Here is a 17,260-nt window from a genome sequence, read left to right as displayed (position 1 = left end):
CAGGGTACCTTCGTTCTCTCGAAGCATATGCCACACCTTTTAGGTTGACAAAAGCAGAGAGAAGATATCTGGGTTTTCTTTTTTTAAAAAAAAAATCTCTAAAAAGATTACTTAAACCTCTCACCAAAAGCAATTTCTAAGAATGAAGAATTCCACCTCCCTTTTTTTTTTTTTTTTTTTTTAAAACACAACCCGACTTTCCTCCTCCAGCGCGGGGTGGGGGTGGGGGTGGGGGAGAGAGTGGTTAGAATAGGGAACGCACGACTCCCACATCTCCTAGCCCAGCTCATCCCAAACTTCACCTGGGCAGGGCGAGAAGCAGGAAGGCACCAGGAATTCCTAGGAAACGGTCTCACCCCTATCAAGGCACATTTTTAACTTCCTCGAAGCCACCATTTCCCTGGGGCATTACAAACACTCCCACCCGGACCTATTACCTAAGAGATTACTTGTGAGGAAAGCGCAAACACACACAAAGAAAAATACACCGCTTGAAGCGGGCAGCTCCGGCTCGAACCGCGCAGAGCCGCGACCAAGTGGCCACCGCGCTCGCACCGACGGCGCCGGAGGCGACGGCGTGCGGCTGAGAAGCAGAGCGCGGGGCTTGGGCTCCCGAACGCGCCCAACGCCGGGGCCCTCAGGGCAGGAAGCCCGGCTCCGAGGCGCTGCCGCTCCCGTGGGTCTCCGGCCTCGGTCGCAGCGATAAGGTGGAACGGCGCTTCCCACCCTGCCAGCTCCGCCCTCCCGGCCACATTCCTGAGAAGCCCGATTCTCGGGACGCCGCGCCGGGCGCCGGGCAGGCAGGGGCGCGGCGCCGCGGCCGCAGGGTAGGAGCGCAGAGCCGGCCCGGCGCCCGCAGCCCGCCCACCCCCGACCCGCGCGGCGCCTCCGGGGCGGGGTCTCAGCGGCCGCCCCGCCACAGGTATCGCAAGCCCCCGCCCGCCGCCGCCCCGGTGCCCCCGTAGGCCCGCTCCAGGCACCTGGATGAACTGGATGGTGAGCGCCGACTTGCCCACGCCGCCTCCGCCGACCACCACGAGCCGGTACTTCTCCTGGCCGGAGCCGTCTCGCCAGCCGGCCGCGGCCATGGGGACGCCGCGGAGCCCAGCCCGGCCGCGCCGCGCTGCGCCGCGCCGCGCCGCCGCCGCCCGCCTTAGGCCCGGCTTCGGGGACGTGTGCGGACGGCGGGCTGCGGGCGAGCGGCCGGGCGGGGGTCCCGAGCGCCGGGAGCTGTCAGGAAGGACTCTCGGCGCGGCAGCGCAAGCCCCGGGGCTGACTTGGTGCCGCCCGAGGCGCGGAGAAGCCGACTGAGCGCAGGGGTCAGGGGCTGCAGTGGCCGGGGACTCGCTCCTCTACGCCTCTCCGCAGCGCCTGCGGAACGCAGCCTCCAGCGCCGCTACAAATGGCCGTCTGGGGGCCGGGCTGCCGGGCCGAGGTGCTGCATATGCATGAGGGGGCGGGGCGCGGCCGCGCCCGCCTGGGCTGAGATTCCCCAGTCGACCCCACAGACGTGCCGCTCCAGCCCTGGCCAGTGAATGCAGGCGTTGAGTGTGGCAGAGTGTTAAGCGGGAGTGGGAGAAAGACTGTAAGACGGTGTGTGACCATAATTGTATATGTCAGGGATTGTGTGGATGAAAAACACAACATGTGACAGCGAATGTGAAAAATAGAACTGTTGTCATATTAACTTGAAGGAGAGTAAATATTCTGCTTTAGGAGTGCAGATGGTGACTATACTTGTGTAAAAAACAGTATGTGGCAGTGATTGTGGATTAGAATTTTCACGGTAATTGAGTGTGTGATGGACTAGTGGTGGTGACAGCATGTAAGGAATGTGACAATTACTGAGCATGGGGAATAAATCATAGTGATTGAGTTTGCATGGACAAGAATGAAAATGACGGGTTTTGTGTGTATCAGTACAGTGTTTTTGTGTAATTGCATATGATGTTTTTGTGTAATTGCATATGATGAGTGTGAGTTCAAAAGATTAGTTTGTACTTAGTGACATGAGACTACCTACCAGGCACCATGCTCAGTGCTAGAGATCCTTTCATGCACACATATGTGTCCCTGAGCTCAGGAAACTTAGAGTCCAATGGAGGACACAGTCAAAACAGTAAGATTATAATGCATAAGACAAGAGTTGCAACTACATAAACACCATGTGTACCAAATGGAAAAGCACTCACACTGGGGTTGAGTAGTCATGAAAGCCTTCTGAAAAGACCTGGAATAAATAATATAGACAGAAGAATAATTGGAAGAAAGGCATTCCAGGGAAAGGAAATCACACAGGCAACCACAGAGCTGAGAAGGAAAGAATTGTGTCATATGATTTCAAATGTGTTCTGTGAGTTTACATGCTAGTGATTGTGAATGAAAAGTGAATATCTGTGTGTGTCATTTTAACAAAATGTAACAGTAATCACAGTTCTGTGTAGAGCAGTGCAGATAAATGATTAAGACCATGGGTTCTGGAGCCAGACTGAATCAAATCCTATCTCTTTCATTATGGTGTGTTGGAGGGAACTTAACCTCTGTACCTCTTTAAAATCAGGACAGTAAGACTACCTCCTTCATGGGGATTTTAATAAGAAACAAATGAATTCATGTATATAAATCATCTACAAGAGTGCTGACATGTAGTAAGCATTTATGGTGGTTTGGAACATGATAGTAAGTTCTGGGACACTCTTAGTGACTAGCTTGGAACCAGTAGAATGTGGCAGAAGAGATGCTGCTTGATTTCCAAGACTAGATTAGTAGAGAGCATACAGCTTTCACCTGTTCTCTTTGGATTCTTGCTCTGGGAGAAACAAGGTAAGTAATTTGATTACTATATGACTCCTGTGCTAGACAGGCCACATGGAGGCATGCAGTCAGAATTCCCCTGAGCTCCCACCAGACCACCAGTATCAACGGCCTGCCATCTGAGACTTCTGGGACACACCCGCACATACACACCCAAATCCCATCCTACCCCCCAAAACACCAACAATAGAGTCTACAGATGACTTCAGCCCCTGCTGGCACCTGATGGTAACTGCATGACAGACTGCAAAAGAACTGTCCAACCCAGCCCTTCCCGAATTACTGACACACAATTCATGAGCAAAATAAAATTATAAGCCAGTTGTGCATTTTATATGTGAATGTGTGTGTGTGTGTGTGTATACACTTGGAACTAAATTCAGGGTCTCCTGCATACTAGGAATACAGTTTTCCTGAATGTGTTTTTTAAGACCTTTATTTGGGAATAATTTCAACATACAAAATACAAAGAATATCCATAAACTCGTTACCCAAATTCACCTATTATAAACGTTTTTACTCCACTTGCTTTGTCATTCTTGTCTCTCTCTGACAGCTTTGGTAAATCTAACATTGATAGGAATACTTTTGTTTAATCCACAATTCATATTCTGATACTGTCAGTTGACTCAATAATGTCCTTTAGAATACTTTTCCCCTCCAATACAGGATCCAGACTAGGATCAGGTGCTGTGTTTAGTTATCTGATTCCTTAGCTTTTTGTGTGTGGTACAAATGGTTATTTTTGTTTGTTCATTTTGGGGTTTTGGGGGGGTACCAAGGATTGAACTCAGTGGCACTCAACCTCTGAGACACATCCCCAGACCTATTCTGTATTTTATTTAGAGACAGGGTCTCACTGAGTTGATTAGCACCTTAATTTTGCTGAGAATGGCTTTGAACTCACAATTCTCCTGCCTCAGCCTCTAGAGCCGCTGGGGGTGTGCCATGGTGTGTGCCACCATGCCCAGCAAAATGGTTGTTTTAAGCAGCATTTTTCTTAATTTTTAAGCAGCATTTTTGTTACACGGCAGTAGTAAAGCCTCTATACAAGATATTATTACCAATGTGGGGGGAAAAAAAGAGAGAGAAAAGCAAAAGAACCCAGGTTAAGACAGTGCTGAAAAAGGGCCAACTATGTTTCCTATAGATGCCTCTCAGTGTGGGCCTGGCCCTACAGTTTTCCATAATCATTCATTACATAGTACCAAGAAGATGGCTGACTCCTCCTTTCAAAAAATCATGGAGCTAGGCCGGGAGTAGTGGTACATAGCTATGATGTCATCGACTCAGAAGGCTGAGGCAGGAGAATCACAAGTTCGAAGCCAGCATCAGCAATTTATCGAGACCCTGTCTCAAAAATAAAAAAGGGAGATGGGTGCAGTGGCGCACACCTGTAATCCCACCGGCTCAAGAGGCTGAGACAGGTGGATCATGGGTTCAAAGCCAGCCTCAGCAACAACGAGGCACTAAGCAACTCAGTGAGACCCTCTCTCTTAAAAAAAAAAAAAATACAGAATAGGGCTGAGGATGTGGTTGAAATAAATAAAAAGATAAAAAGGACTAGGAATGCAGCTCAATAATAAAGTACCCCTGGGTTCAATCCCCAGTTTAAAAAAGAAAAAATCATGGAGCCAGGTGTGATGGAACACACCTATAATCACAGATGCTCATGAGCCTGTAATAAGAGGATCCCAAGTTCCAGAGCTGTCTGGGCAACTTAGTGAGACCCTGACTCAAAATAAATGAGGCTGGGTATGTAACTCACTGATTGAGTGCCTGACTATAATGTACAAGTTCCTGGGTTTGATCCTGAGCATGGCCCCCCCCCAAAAAAATTAATTAAACATAATTTTTTAAGGGCCCGGGCTGTAGCTCAGTAGTAAAGCACTTGCCTAACATATGTGAGACCTTGTGTCCAATCCCAGTACTTAACAAAAAGAGAGAAGGAAGGAAGGAAGGGAGGGAGGGAGGGAGGGAAGGAGGATGGGTTATCAAATGTCAAGAGTATCCAAATGAAACAAATTATTCCCTGAGTAAAAACCACAGTTATAATACCACAACTATTTGGGCTAAGGAAAACTGAGTATTGATTCTAAAGCAATTGTAATGAGTTTCTTAATATTCTACCTGGTGATAGCTTGACCAATAAAAGGAAAAGAGGAGGAGACAATTGCAAATCACATATGTGCCTGATAACTGGAGTTTTCAAAGAGAAAACTCAATTTTAGTAGGAACTATTTCAAGACCCTGTATGCTGAGCTGATTCTGGTCCTGAGTCTTAGCCAAGATTTTTTTTTTCCCCTTCTTCCTCTATACCACTCCCTTTATACAGGACAGATCCAATGTTCAAAACAAGCAAGCAAACCCATCCTGTAAAAAACATGTGTTGATTGCCTCCTAGACATTCATTTCTCCTTCCCCTTTCAAGTAGTATAATAGTCTCCTTATCCTCCGCAGATACATTCCAAGAACCTCCAATGGATATCTAAAACCTTACGTAGTACCAAACCCTGTATACACTATGGTTTTTCCTATATGTACATACCAAGAAAAAGGTTAATTTACAAGTTAGGCACAGTAACAAGCTATTAACAGTAAAATGAAACAATTAAACAATACACTTTAATAAAATTGGCAAAAGTGGGATGGGGCTGTAGCTCTGTGACAGAGCGGTTGCCTGGCACATATGAGGCACTGGGTTCAATCCCTAGCACCACATAAAAACAAACAAACAAAATCAAGGCATGCTGTCCATCTACAACTATAAAAAATTTTTGTTTAAAAATGTTGGCAAAATCGCTACTCTTGTGTTTTGAAGTCATTATTAAGTAAAATAAGAGTTATTTGAACACAAGCACTGCCATACCAGGACATTTGATCCAATAACTGAAATGGCTACTAAGTGACTAATAGATGTGTAGCATATACAATATGGATACATCAGACAAAGGGATGAGTCATGTCCTGGGTAGGACAGGGCAGGACAGCATGAGATTTTGTCATGCTTCTCAGAATGGCACGCAATTTAAAACTTATGAATTGTTTATTTCTGGAATTTCCCATTTAATATTTTCCAACTGAAATTCACCACAGGCAACTGAAACCTTACAACATGTAACCATGGGTAAAGGGAAACTACTGTATCTTCAAATCTCCCCCCTTTATATTTTGAGTGACATATCCCAACCTCCAGCTCTAGGAATTGACCTGAATTCACTAAGACTGTCAATATCCACTAGCCACAGTAATTAGTTGATGGATGGTTATATGATTTAAAAAAAAAAAAGTCAGACCAAGAGCTGACATGGTGGCGCTTGTCTGTAATCCCAGCAGCTCGGGAAGATGAGACAGGGAGATCACAAGTTGAAGACCAGCCTGGGCAATTGTGAGACCCTATCTCAAAATCAAATAAAAGCCTAGAGATGTAGCTCAATGGTAAAGAAACCCTGGGTTTAATCCTCAGTATCAAAAGAAAAAAAATCAGCGAAATATTCAATTACAGAATCAAAACCACAAGAATACCACTTGAAGTTTTCACTGAGATGCCACTTTACATCCAGTAGGAAGACTTTAATCAAAAAAATAGGGCTGTACATATAGCTCATTGGCAGAGTGCCTACCTAGCAAAAGTGAGAACCGGGGTTTGTTCCCCAGCACTACAAATAAATAAATAAATAACAACAAGTGTTGTTGAGAATATAAAAGAACTAGAACCTGCATGCACTGCTGATAGGAAGATAAAATAGTGCCACTGCTTTGGAAAACAGCGGTAACTATGTTTAACTCAATAATTCCACCTCTGGTTATGTATCCCTATCTCCTAAAATATTTTTAAATAGTCAGTGGTTTTTAGTATACTTCTAAAATGATGTCATCAATACCACTATCCAATTTTAGAACATTTTCATCTCCCCAAACAGAAACCCGTACCCATTATTACTCTCTGCTGTCCTGACAACCACAATCGACTTTCTGGACCTTTTATAAAAATGGAATCATACAACATGTAGTCTTTTGTGTCTGTCTTCTTTCATCTAGCATAATGTTTTCAATGTTCATCCATGTTGTCACATATATGAGGATTTCATGCCTTTTTATTGACAAATAATATTTTATTATATAAACATATACCACTGAGCTACATTGGTAGCACATTTGTTTATTTATCAATTAATGGATAATTAGGCTGTTTCCATATTTTAGCTATTATCAGGAGAGGTCTCTTGACTCCTCTGCTCAGAGTACATTGGCCCATGCCAAACTGGTGTTATCCAGAAACCCAAGGAGCTTCATAGCACAGAGACAGTGGCACATACTCTAATCTCAGGTACTCAGGAAGCTTAGGCAGGAGGATCTTGAATTCAAGGCCACTCTCAGCAATATAGCAAGACATAATCTAAAAACAAACACCCCCCCCCCGCAAAAAAAAAAAAGATGTCTCTGTGTGCAATTCCATCTACCTGAGAGGCTGAGCTGGGAGAACAATAGCCTTAGCAATTTAGTGAGACCATGTCTCAAAAAATAAAAAAAAGGCTGGGATGTAGCTCAGTAATGAGCACCCCTGTGTTCAGTCCCTACTACAAAACACACACAAAAAAAGTATTTAGGGTTAGGGATGATCTGGTTTCAATTTCCAGCACCAAAATCAAAAAGTAATAAAGCTATTTCACAAACAAGTCTGTATTTCTAACTCTTCTTCAAAAAAATTTAATGGACTATCTGGCAACACTGGGCTTTCATTATTTAGCAATGGGACTGATTATCCTTGAGGAAAGGTGTGGATGCTCCTATTCTCTTTTCCAGCATTTTTCTATCACACTCCACCCATTTGATATTGCCTGCCTTGCTTCAGTAGACTTTAAGAGTTTGCAGATCCAGGGCTGGGAGTGTAGATTAATGGAAGATTATATGCTTTGCATGCATGGAGCCCTGGGTTCAATCCTGAACACCGGAAAAAGGAAAACGAAATCCTGCTGCTGTATGTCAATGTTCTCTACCTAGGATGTACATCTGAATTCCCTTTAGCTTCTTTTATTTATTTATTTGCAGCACTAGGGATTGAACCCCAGGGCACTCTACCACTGAACTACATCGGTAGCTCTTCGCATTTTTTTTTTTTTATTTTGAGACAGAATCTTACTGCATTACCCAAGTTTGCCTCAGACTTGTGATCCTCCTGCCTCAGCCTCCAGAGTAGCTGAGGTTACAGGGATATGCCAATATGTCAGTTGTATTTGTATATTTAAATACCCAAAGTGACTCTGAGACACAGCAGGGGTTGACAACTTTTGGAGGAGGACTTATCCAAAGTCCACTCTTTATTTCAGGATAAACAATGACCTTTTCATTTGGAATGCTGATTACTCATTACCATCAAAACCCACTACTGACCAAATAGCATCCCTGACCCATCCCTGAGAAAGGATCTAAGGGTGGAGTGGAGAGGGAAATGCTGAAACCAAGATTCCCCTGACCTCATCCATAGCTGAATTAGAGAGAACAAAGGTCGGGTGACCAAAGAGGACCAAGCCCCCAGATGAAGGAGCCTGCAGCCTTTATCATGGTTGATGGAGGAGAACATCCACTTATTTCCTTAATGGGCTATTGCTTTTAATGTGAATGAATGGCTGGTAGAGAATGAAACAGCCCAGCAGGAGCTGCATGCATCTGAGATGAGACAGAAGCACAAATCTATTCCTTGTTTAAAGATCAAGCTGCTAAGAATAGAAACTGAAACACATGCTCAAGCGTGTGCTCGTGCACACACACAGCCCTAAGGAAGGCCATGATCAAGCTGGAGAAATGCATGGCTTATGGGAAGGCAATCTGAGAATCATAGAGCCTTATAGCAGAAAGGGCACCTTGAGACTATTCCCTCTAACACTCTCCTTTTACAGATGGGGAAGCAGAATCCAGGAGAAGGGCTGTCCCCAGCATCACCTGGAGGTAGAGCACAAGGAGGAAATTCAGAATTTTTATCTCACAGCTTTAGCTACATCTCAGCACACTGTCAAGAACTCGGAAGGCTGACCAGGGCCAATATCATACCATCCTTCCAGAGTATGGCTGGGAAGAAGAATCCAGCTTTACTTATTTATTTGCTTATTGCTTGCTTATTTATGTAACAAAAAAGCACAGAGGTATCCTACAGTTAGTAAATGACTATACATTTGAACCTAGGAAGTTAGAACTTCAGAGCTCTTACACTTAACATAGATTCAAAGAGAGAAAGAAAGAGAGAAGAGATCGGCAGAATACTCATTTATCCTACGTAGGGAGATCAAGTAAGTCTTTTGTCTTATTTCTTGTTGCCTGCCTTTCTTTCTTTTACCAGTTTTTTTGTTATTGTTGTTGTTGTTTTGTTTTGTTTTTTGCCCCCAGCCCTTGATAACCTCAAACATACTTTCTGTGTCTATAAATTTTTCTATTCTAGACAGTTCATATAAGTAGAATCATATATAATATTTGTCTTTTGATGTCTGGCTTATTTTATTTAGCATTATGTCAAGGTTTATCCATTTCACAGAACATATTCATGCTTTATTTTTTATGGTTGAATAGTATTCAGTTGTATGGATATATAACAACTTGTTATATACTCATCTGTTGATGGACATTTGGGTTGTTTCTACATTTTGGCCACTATAAATAATGTTACTGTCAACACATGTAAAAGTATCTAAGTTACTGTTTTTAAGTCTTTTGAGTACATGCCTAATTGTGAAATTGGAGGGTCATATGGTAATTTAATGTTTAAATCTTTTTTTGTGGGGGGGGTACTGGGGATTGAACTCAGGGGCACTTGACATCCCCAGCCACATCCCAGCCCTATATTGTATTTTATTTAGAGACAGGGTTTCACTGAGTTGCTTAACATCTTGCTTTTGCTGAGGCTGGCTTTGAACTTGTGATCCTCCTACCTCAGCCTCCCAAACTGCTGGGATTACAGGTACGCGTAACGGCACCTGGCCATAATGTTTAAATTTTTGAGGAAATGTCATACAGTTTTTCACATCTGCTACATCATTTTACATTCCCATCAACCATGTATGAGGGTTACCCATTTGGGTTACCCATTTCTTCACATTCTTGTCATCATGTTATTTCCCCACCTTTTTTGTTTTTTGTACATATGTGTATTGTTGGGGATTGAATCCAGGGACACTTTACCACTGAGCTACATCCCTAGCCCTTTTTATTTTGAGAGAGTTTCTCACTGAGTTGCCCAGGCTGGCCTCAAACTTGCAAGTTTCCTATCTCAGCCTCCTGAGTCACTGGGATTACAGGCGTGTGCCACCACATCCAGCATAAAAATTATATTTATGAACGATTTTTAATGATATAGGGAAAGCAGAAGTCAAAGTTGCACATACATGGACTAACTATGTAAAAATAAGTGCATAATTAGGTAATCCAGAGAGAAGAATAAACTATTCCAGGAAGATTGAGATTGAGGGTCAGTATGTAACAAGGATTTAGACTCTTCACTTTTGCCTACAAATGTCTAATGGATGGTTAGAATCAGGATTAAAGACTTGGCATCTCTGCCTCTATTTTGTAAACATCTTCTTTGCTCCTGAGTCAGCTTGGATTCCAGGAACAATCTTTTGATCAGTCTGAACTACTCCCCAGGCAACAGCAACTTTCTTACCTGAGACAAGGTCCAGCCTGACCAATCCTGAGATAATGATGAACAGATAATGATGAACACACCTGATCAACATCACCTACTTTGGCAGCTGTGAAAAGCTTCTAGCTATGCAAATCCCCACCCTTGCCTCATTTTCCATTCTATAAAGCCCCAAAGTCATTGTCAGTCCCTCTAAGTCAGGGCTAAGGACATGGGTCCTTTTGTCTTCCCATTGTAGCTAGACTGATTAAAGTTCCTTTCATACTTTTTTTGCCACTACCTTTTCTCTTTTTTTTTTTTTTTTTTTTTTTGTTGTTGTTGTTATTTTTGTGGGGAGGTGGGGCAAGTGGTTAGACCTGATTCATTGGATCCCCAGAGTCAGGCCTCCAGCCTAGGATTCCAGTAACAATTATAGAGAAGATACTTCTGTCACTTTCCATTGCTCAGGCTGAGCTGTGCTGGCTGCTTTGTCTCTTCCCTGTAGCAGTTTTCCAAAAAGAGGCATGTCTGCCACTCTGGGGGATTGTGCCCTGAAAATCAAGCTTCCTGTAATTCCGGGCCTGGTTTTAAGAACTCCGAACAGACACTTGTTTTCTCCCCTTTCCAGGGCTGTCTCTATGGCTACTGTAAAGATGTGTGAAGAACACAGAAAAGAGCAAAAGAATAGAATGGAGAGGAGGGAAGTCCTTTCTACTTCCAACTGACAGGTTTACATCTGTAGCCTCCCAGGACACAGAAGCGCACAGCTTTAGCCGCAGCCATATGGATTTAGGTTAGATAGGTGTCAGAACCTGGTAATAAGGCAAGCTCCTAGGAAGCTCTTTAAAATGCAAAGGTTTCTAAGTCCCATTCAGGCTCCCCAGGGCGACACTGTTCCCAGAGAGAGCTGAAAGGAAATGCTCTGTGATTGCAATCATCCTGCCTGCATTCACAGGTACATCAGTGGTCTGGTGAGAACAAACAAGGTTTTCTTTACTAGAGCATGCTAGATCCCTGGAGACACACAGTGTCCTCAGGACACACGATCCCAGAATTTGCCAGAATATGCCAATCTCCAAATATAGTATTTTGTTGGCATATGTGGGGCTGGCTATTGTGAGAAACTGGAGGCATAGGAATAGCTCTGAAAAGCTGTTCTTATATTTAAAAACATTTACAGGTGATGGAGTTGTGGCTCAGTGGTAGAGCGCTTGCCTAGCATGTGGGAGGCACTGGGTTCCATCCTCAGCACTACATAAAAATAAATAAAATAAAGATATTTGTCTACAACTAAAAAAAAGACTTTAAAAATGTACATCTAGAGAGGAAATCTATGTTAGTAATTTACTTTTAACTGGAGACTTTATCTGCATAACAAGACAACCTTTATTCACAACAGATTTCCTCTCCTCATGCTCTTCACTCCTATATCTTGCCACATCACCGACCCACAAGACCCAAGCCCCTATTCCTTTCTGAAGCTAAGATCCAACCATCTGACCCTTATTCTGGGTGTCTTATTTTATGAGGTTTCAATACAAATGTATGTTAATTAAATATGGATTTTTTTTCCTCCTCTTAATCTGTGTTCTATCAACTTATTTCACAGTCCAGCTAAAGAACCCAGCAGAATGGAGTGAAGCCTCTTTTCCTTTTCCTACAAATGTTAAAAGGGGAAGGGGCCTGAGAGCTCTTCTACTCCATTCCTGCTGTATTAGTCAGGGTAGGGGCATTAAGGGACTCTCCAAATAAATAGCTCTCTTCGCAGCCAAATTCTGAAGCAATTGAGAAATAGGATATAGAAAGCCAACAGATGGGGATCAAAATGTCAGCTTTATTACTAAGAGCTAGACTGGAGGATACGGTTTAGATGTGAGGCCAAGCGAGCTTGCTTACACTGTTCTGAGAAATACTACTTAGTTACAGACAGGGCTGGAAAGGTTTACAGACCCTGTCTTACTGGGATCTGCTTCTGTAAAGCTCTGGCACACAGAGAAATGGAGTAACTCCCCTTTATCCAGGCTGGCTCCCACAGAGAACAAAGGGAGCAGTTGAACTGTGCATGCCTAGATCATTCTTCCAAACAGAAATCCCACTCTTGTGATATGCAAATTTTAGGGGGCATCAGAATTACCTGTTAGGGGGTTGTGGGTATGGCTTGGTGGTAAAGCCCTGGACAACCAGAGGCAATCCCTAGCATAGAGGGTCAGGGTAGGGGAATCACCTGATAGTCTTATTACAACAGACTGTGGCTGGCAAGGGCTCTACCACTGAGCCACACTTGCATCCCACTACTAGGACCCCCTTCCCAGCACTTGTTAGGTTGCCAGAGATATATCTCACTCGAACTGAAAAAAAAAAAAATTCCTATAGTCTCAGCTACCCAGGAGGCTGAGGTCTCATTATTGAGACCTGGGAATTATAGGCCAACCTGGGCAGCATAGTAAGACTTCCATTTTTTTTTTATTTTTTTTTTTATTTTTTCCTTGTGGTGCTGGGGATAGAACCAGGGCCTTGCTTTGCCTCCTAGGTTTCTAGGTTTATTTGTTGGTTGGTTTGTTGTTTTTTGTTTTTGTACCAGGGATTTTTTTTTTTTTTTTTTTGTGGTCCTTTACCACAGAGCTACACTCCCAGCCCTTTTCATTTTGAGACAGGGTCTCCCTAAGTTGCTAAGTATCTCACCAAGTTCCTCAAACTTGTGATCCTTCTGAGATAGGAATTTGGGAATAAAGGGAGAGATGCTGAGTCTCAAAGAAGCCCCCTTGACCTGTGCCCTTATAACATGAGGGCAGTGCATAAGTGCAGGAAAAACTGGTGCAAAATTGTGTAACTCCACTCTGGTTCCTGTCTAGTCCAGCCCCTAGCAACAGACCTCTATTAATATCACCAACAGTTCGTGTCTCTTGCTCTGGAGACAGCCTGCATTCTCTCTTGAGTACATATTCCTTCTTTTACCCCCAAAGGCTTCTCTCTGGAAATTGCTCCCATTCTCCCTTGAATGTGTATCCACTTTTCTAAATAAATCTCTGTCTATGCCTTTGATTGGTGCTTGCTGAAATTCTTTTCCTTGAAATTCCCTGAGAACCCCACTGGTCTTGAGTCAATTTTCCCCTTTACTCTAAGAGAACTCCCCAGACGTGGACTCTTCTTCAGAGACACTTCTCCTGTGACATTCCTGCTTCAGTCACCAAGTTGCTGGAATCAGAGGTGTGTGTCACCATATCTGGCCAACATTCTCTTAAAAAATTTAAAAAATAGAGGGAGAGAATTCATTGGTTGGTGTAACTAAATGCTACAACAGGTAATGTTAAGTTCAAGTATGACTGGACTCAGACTTCAATGATGTCTTCAGGCCTCTTTCACTCTCTGAATCTCTCAGCTCTCTTTGTTCTCTATAGCTCTAGTCTTAAACAATAAGGTTCCACTTACATTCTTTTGCCTAAGCTGGTGTTTCTCAGACTTCAGTGGGAATCACCAGGAGTGCTTGTTAACTGTTGCTGGGCCCCAACCCTCTAGTTTCTGATTCAGTAGGTCTGGAGTAGGTCTGGAGTAACACCTGAAAACTGGCATTTCTATCAAATATACAAGTGATCTGGGGCCACATTTTCAGAACAATGCTCCAGCAATTTCTGAAGAAAAGAAAGGGAGACTCCCTCTCCCAAAGGTTCTCTTCCACATCACTCAAAAAAACAAAACAAAAACACATACACATACACATGAAAAAGTTAAGACCTGGAATCGAGTTTCTTTGGCTCAATTGGCCAGATTGGAGTTGCATGCCCATCTCTGAACCAATAACTGTGCTGATGCTCTTTTGGGCCATGCTTGAGTCATACATTTCCGTTAAATTCTCCAGAAGTATCTGGAGATGCAGGTGGGACTAATTCTACATGAGTTGTCTGGACTGAAAATGGGCAAGAGATAGAGCCACATGAAGGTACTAAGAGAATAATGGTAAATGGGGAGGCACAGACACAGTTGTTCTCTAACCTTTGTTTTATAGATTTTTTTTTCTTTCTTTCTTCTTCTTGTGTTGCTGGGATTGAACCCAGGACCACTCTACCACTGAACTACATCCCCAGACTTTTTAAAAAATTTTTTTTAAATTGTAGATGAACATAATATCTATTTATTTATTTTTATGTGGTGCTGAGGATCAAACTCAGTGCCTCACGTGGGAGGGGCAAGTCCACTACCATGAGTTACAGCCCCAGCTCATCCCCAGACTTTTTTATTTTTTATTTTGAGACAGGGTCTCACTAAGTTGCTTATGGTCTTATTAAATTGCTAAAGCTGATATCAAACTTGCAATCCTCCTGCCACAGCATTCCCAGTCTCTGGGATTATAGGTGTCTACCATCATACTTGGCTTCTGTCCTATTTTTCTTTCTTTCTTTCTTTTTTTTTTTTTTTTTTTTTTTTTGCACTTCTGGGGACCAAGTCCAGGGCCTTGAGCACAGTAGGCATGCACTCTTCCACTGAGCTACATTCTTAGCCCTCTTTTCCAAGACAGAGTATCAATATGTTGCCTAAGCTAGCCTTGAATTCCTGGGTTCAAGCCATCTTCCTGCTTCAGCCTCCCAAGTAGCTGGGATTATAGTGATGTGCCCACCACATTTGGATTTAAATTTTTTGAAAAGGTAGTTTGGCACATAGAGTATAGATGGATTTGTCTTTCTTTCTTTTTTAATGGTGCTGAGGATTAAATAGAGGTCCCTAAGCATGGTAGGCAGGCATCCTAACACTGTGCTAAACTCCCAACTCCAAGTCCAATATCTTTTTTAAAATATTTTTTTTTTAGTTGTCAAAGGACCTTTATTTTGTTTATTTATATGCGGTGCTGAGAATCGAACCCAGTGCTCACACATGCCAGCCAAGTGCTCTGCCACTGAGCTACTTCTCCAGCCCTAAGTCTAATAAATTGATGCAGGGGAAATTTGGAGTTAGACAGGGCAAGGATTCAAATCCCAGAGTGACCCTTTGTTGATGGATATATCTCAAAATGCTATTGTGAGAATTAAGCAAGTTAATTACATTAAGGACCTAGCCCAGTGCTTCACTTACACTAGTTATTCAATAAATGTTTCTTCACTTCTCATACACTGAGCCCAAAACTCTTGCCCCAATAATGTCAATAATGTCAACAGGTAACAATGAGGAAAGGGTGCTGGGTGGAGCACTGGGAGGGGTTAGTAGGGCTAAGTTCAGAAGTAGCCTGGGACTAGAGGCAATGCTGCATGGGACACTGGCATTGAAATATCTGGGTTACTGAGCCTCCATTGGTGGCCATTACAGATGATTGGTCTTTAGGATTTTGTCCTTCCTGAAATGCCTGCCTGAAGCTAGATGGGCGAGAAGGAAGACGAGGATAGGAAAAAGGAAAGACATTTCTCTCTGTGTCCCTGAAATCTCCCAGACTGGTCGATGATGGGGAATTTGGGATCCTCAAATGGTATGTGGACTGCCCAGGATCCATGGGACCACTAAAATTGGATGGGGACAGAAGGGCTCACCACCCCTGAGGCCCTCCTTTGGATTTTTGCTCTTTGTTCACTTCTCTGTTTCTGTTTTAGTCTCTTTCACTTTGTCTGTATCTGTTTCAGTCTTTATCTCTCTTTGTTTCTATCTCTTTTCTAAGGTTCTTTCTCCATTTTACTCACATTTCTCTCAAGAACAAGCCCAGAGCTCCCTAGAAAATTTTCTTTGCCTTTCTAAAATCTAAAGCAAAGCAAACAACCAAGCAAAACAACAGCAAGACACCCCAGTGCCTGGCTTAATGTCAAATGCATGTGAATCTAAAAGCCAGAGTTGACATGTAGATTCATTCACTTATACCATACACAAAAATAGATCTCCAGAAATATTAAAGAGTTAAATATATACAAGCCAAATCACAGAAAAGCTGGCAGGAAATTGAATTCACCATTTATCAGATCTTTGGAGGGATAGTAAGTTTAAAAGCATTGAAGCAGAAGAAGAAATCACAAAAGAAAAAAAAATAAACAGATTTTATTATATAAAAATATGAAGCTTCTATACAAAGAAAAGTAACAAGATAAAAATAAAAATAGACTAGGAAAATGTTTGAAGTAAGCATTCAAAGAATGAATATATAAATTACGTAAAGTTCATATCATAAAAAGAGAGATTAAAGCTTGAATAAACAGCTATCTTCCATAAATTAAAATAAAACTATAAGCCAACATAAGAAAAAGTGTTTAGTTCTTATTTCTGAACATATGCAAATTAAAATGTTAACAGGGACCACTTCCCTGTCATTATGCTAGCAAAAACTAAAAACAATGATGATACCCTGTGATTGTGGTTAGGTAAATTTGCAAAACACTTTTGGAATGCTATTTGGCAATAATTATCAAGAAACCTTAAACTATTTGTACCTTCGTCCCTTAATACCATTCCAAGGGATTTATCCTAAGGCAGCAGATTTTAAAATATGCTCTTTGAAATCCCAGAAATGCAGCAGAGTTGTCTGTGGAATTGCTAGGGAGGGTGCATAATAACCAGGATTTGGAGCTATAAGAAAGATAAACTAACTTTGACTGCTTAAGCAACAAGGCAATGCCCTGGGAAAACTCAGAAGCCTTAGAGGCTCAATGGGAATCTAGAGAACCAGGTTTTGAAAACAGGCAGAAACAAGAGGATTCCAGAGGGCTAGGCAGCTGGAACCACACCACAGGTCACAGAGCAAAAAGAGTCAGGTGCATGTAACACTGCTGCTGAGAGGAAAGTGACCTCTAGTCACCTTCACACTGTCACATGCTGGTGATTCAAAGACATAGAAAAGAATGCCTGGTTGATGTAACCTAAATCACA

General features: G+C 42.7%; 1 protein-coding gene across 1 annotated transcript in view; it reads right to left on the bottom strand.

Annotated features, from left to right (window-relative positions):
- The window catches only part of Rras2 (RAS related 2), an 83,734-nt gene extending 82,632 nt beyond the window's left edge, over nt 1-1,102 (bottom strand). Inside the window, exon 1 of the mRNA XM_077797532.1 lies at nt 981-1,102. Within this exon, the coding sequence (XP_077653658.1) occupies nt 981-1,088 (108 nt within the window). The 5' untranslated portion in view covers nt 1,089-1,102. The remainder of the gene's footprint in view (nt 1-980) is intronic.
- Nucleotides 1,103-17,260: the final 16,158 nt, after the last annotated feature.

This window comes from Urocitellus parryii, chromosome 4 (genome assembly GCF_045843805.1).
Source record: "Urocitellus parryii isolate mUroPar1 chromosome 4, mUroPar1.hap1, whole genome shotgun sequence".
NCBI lineage: Eukaryota > Metazoa > Chordata > Mammalia > Rodentia > Sciuridae > Urocitellus > Urocitellus parryii.
This window is presented reverse-complemented; position numbering and strand designations above follow the sequence as displayed.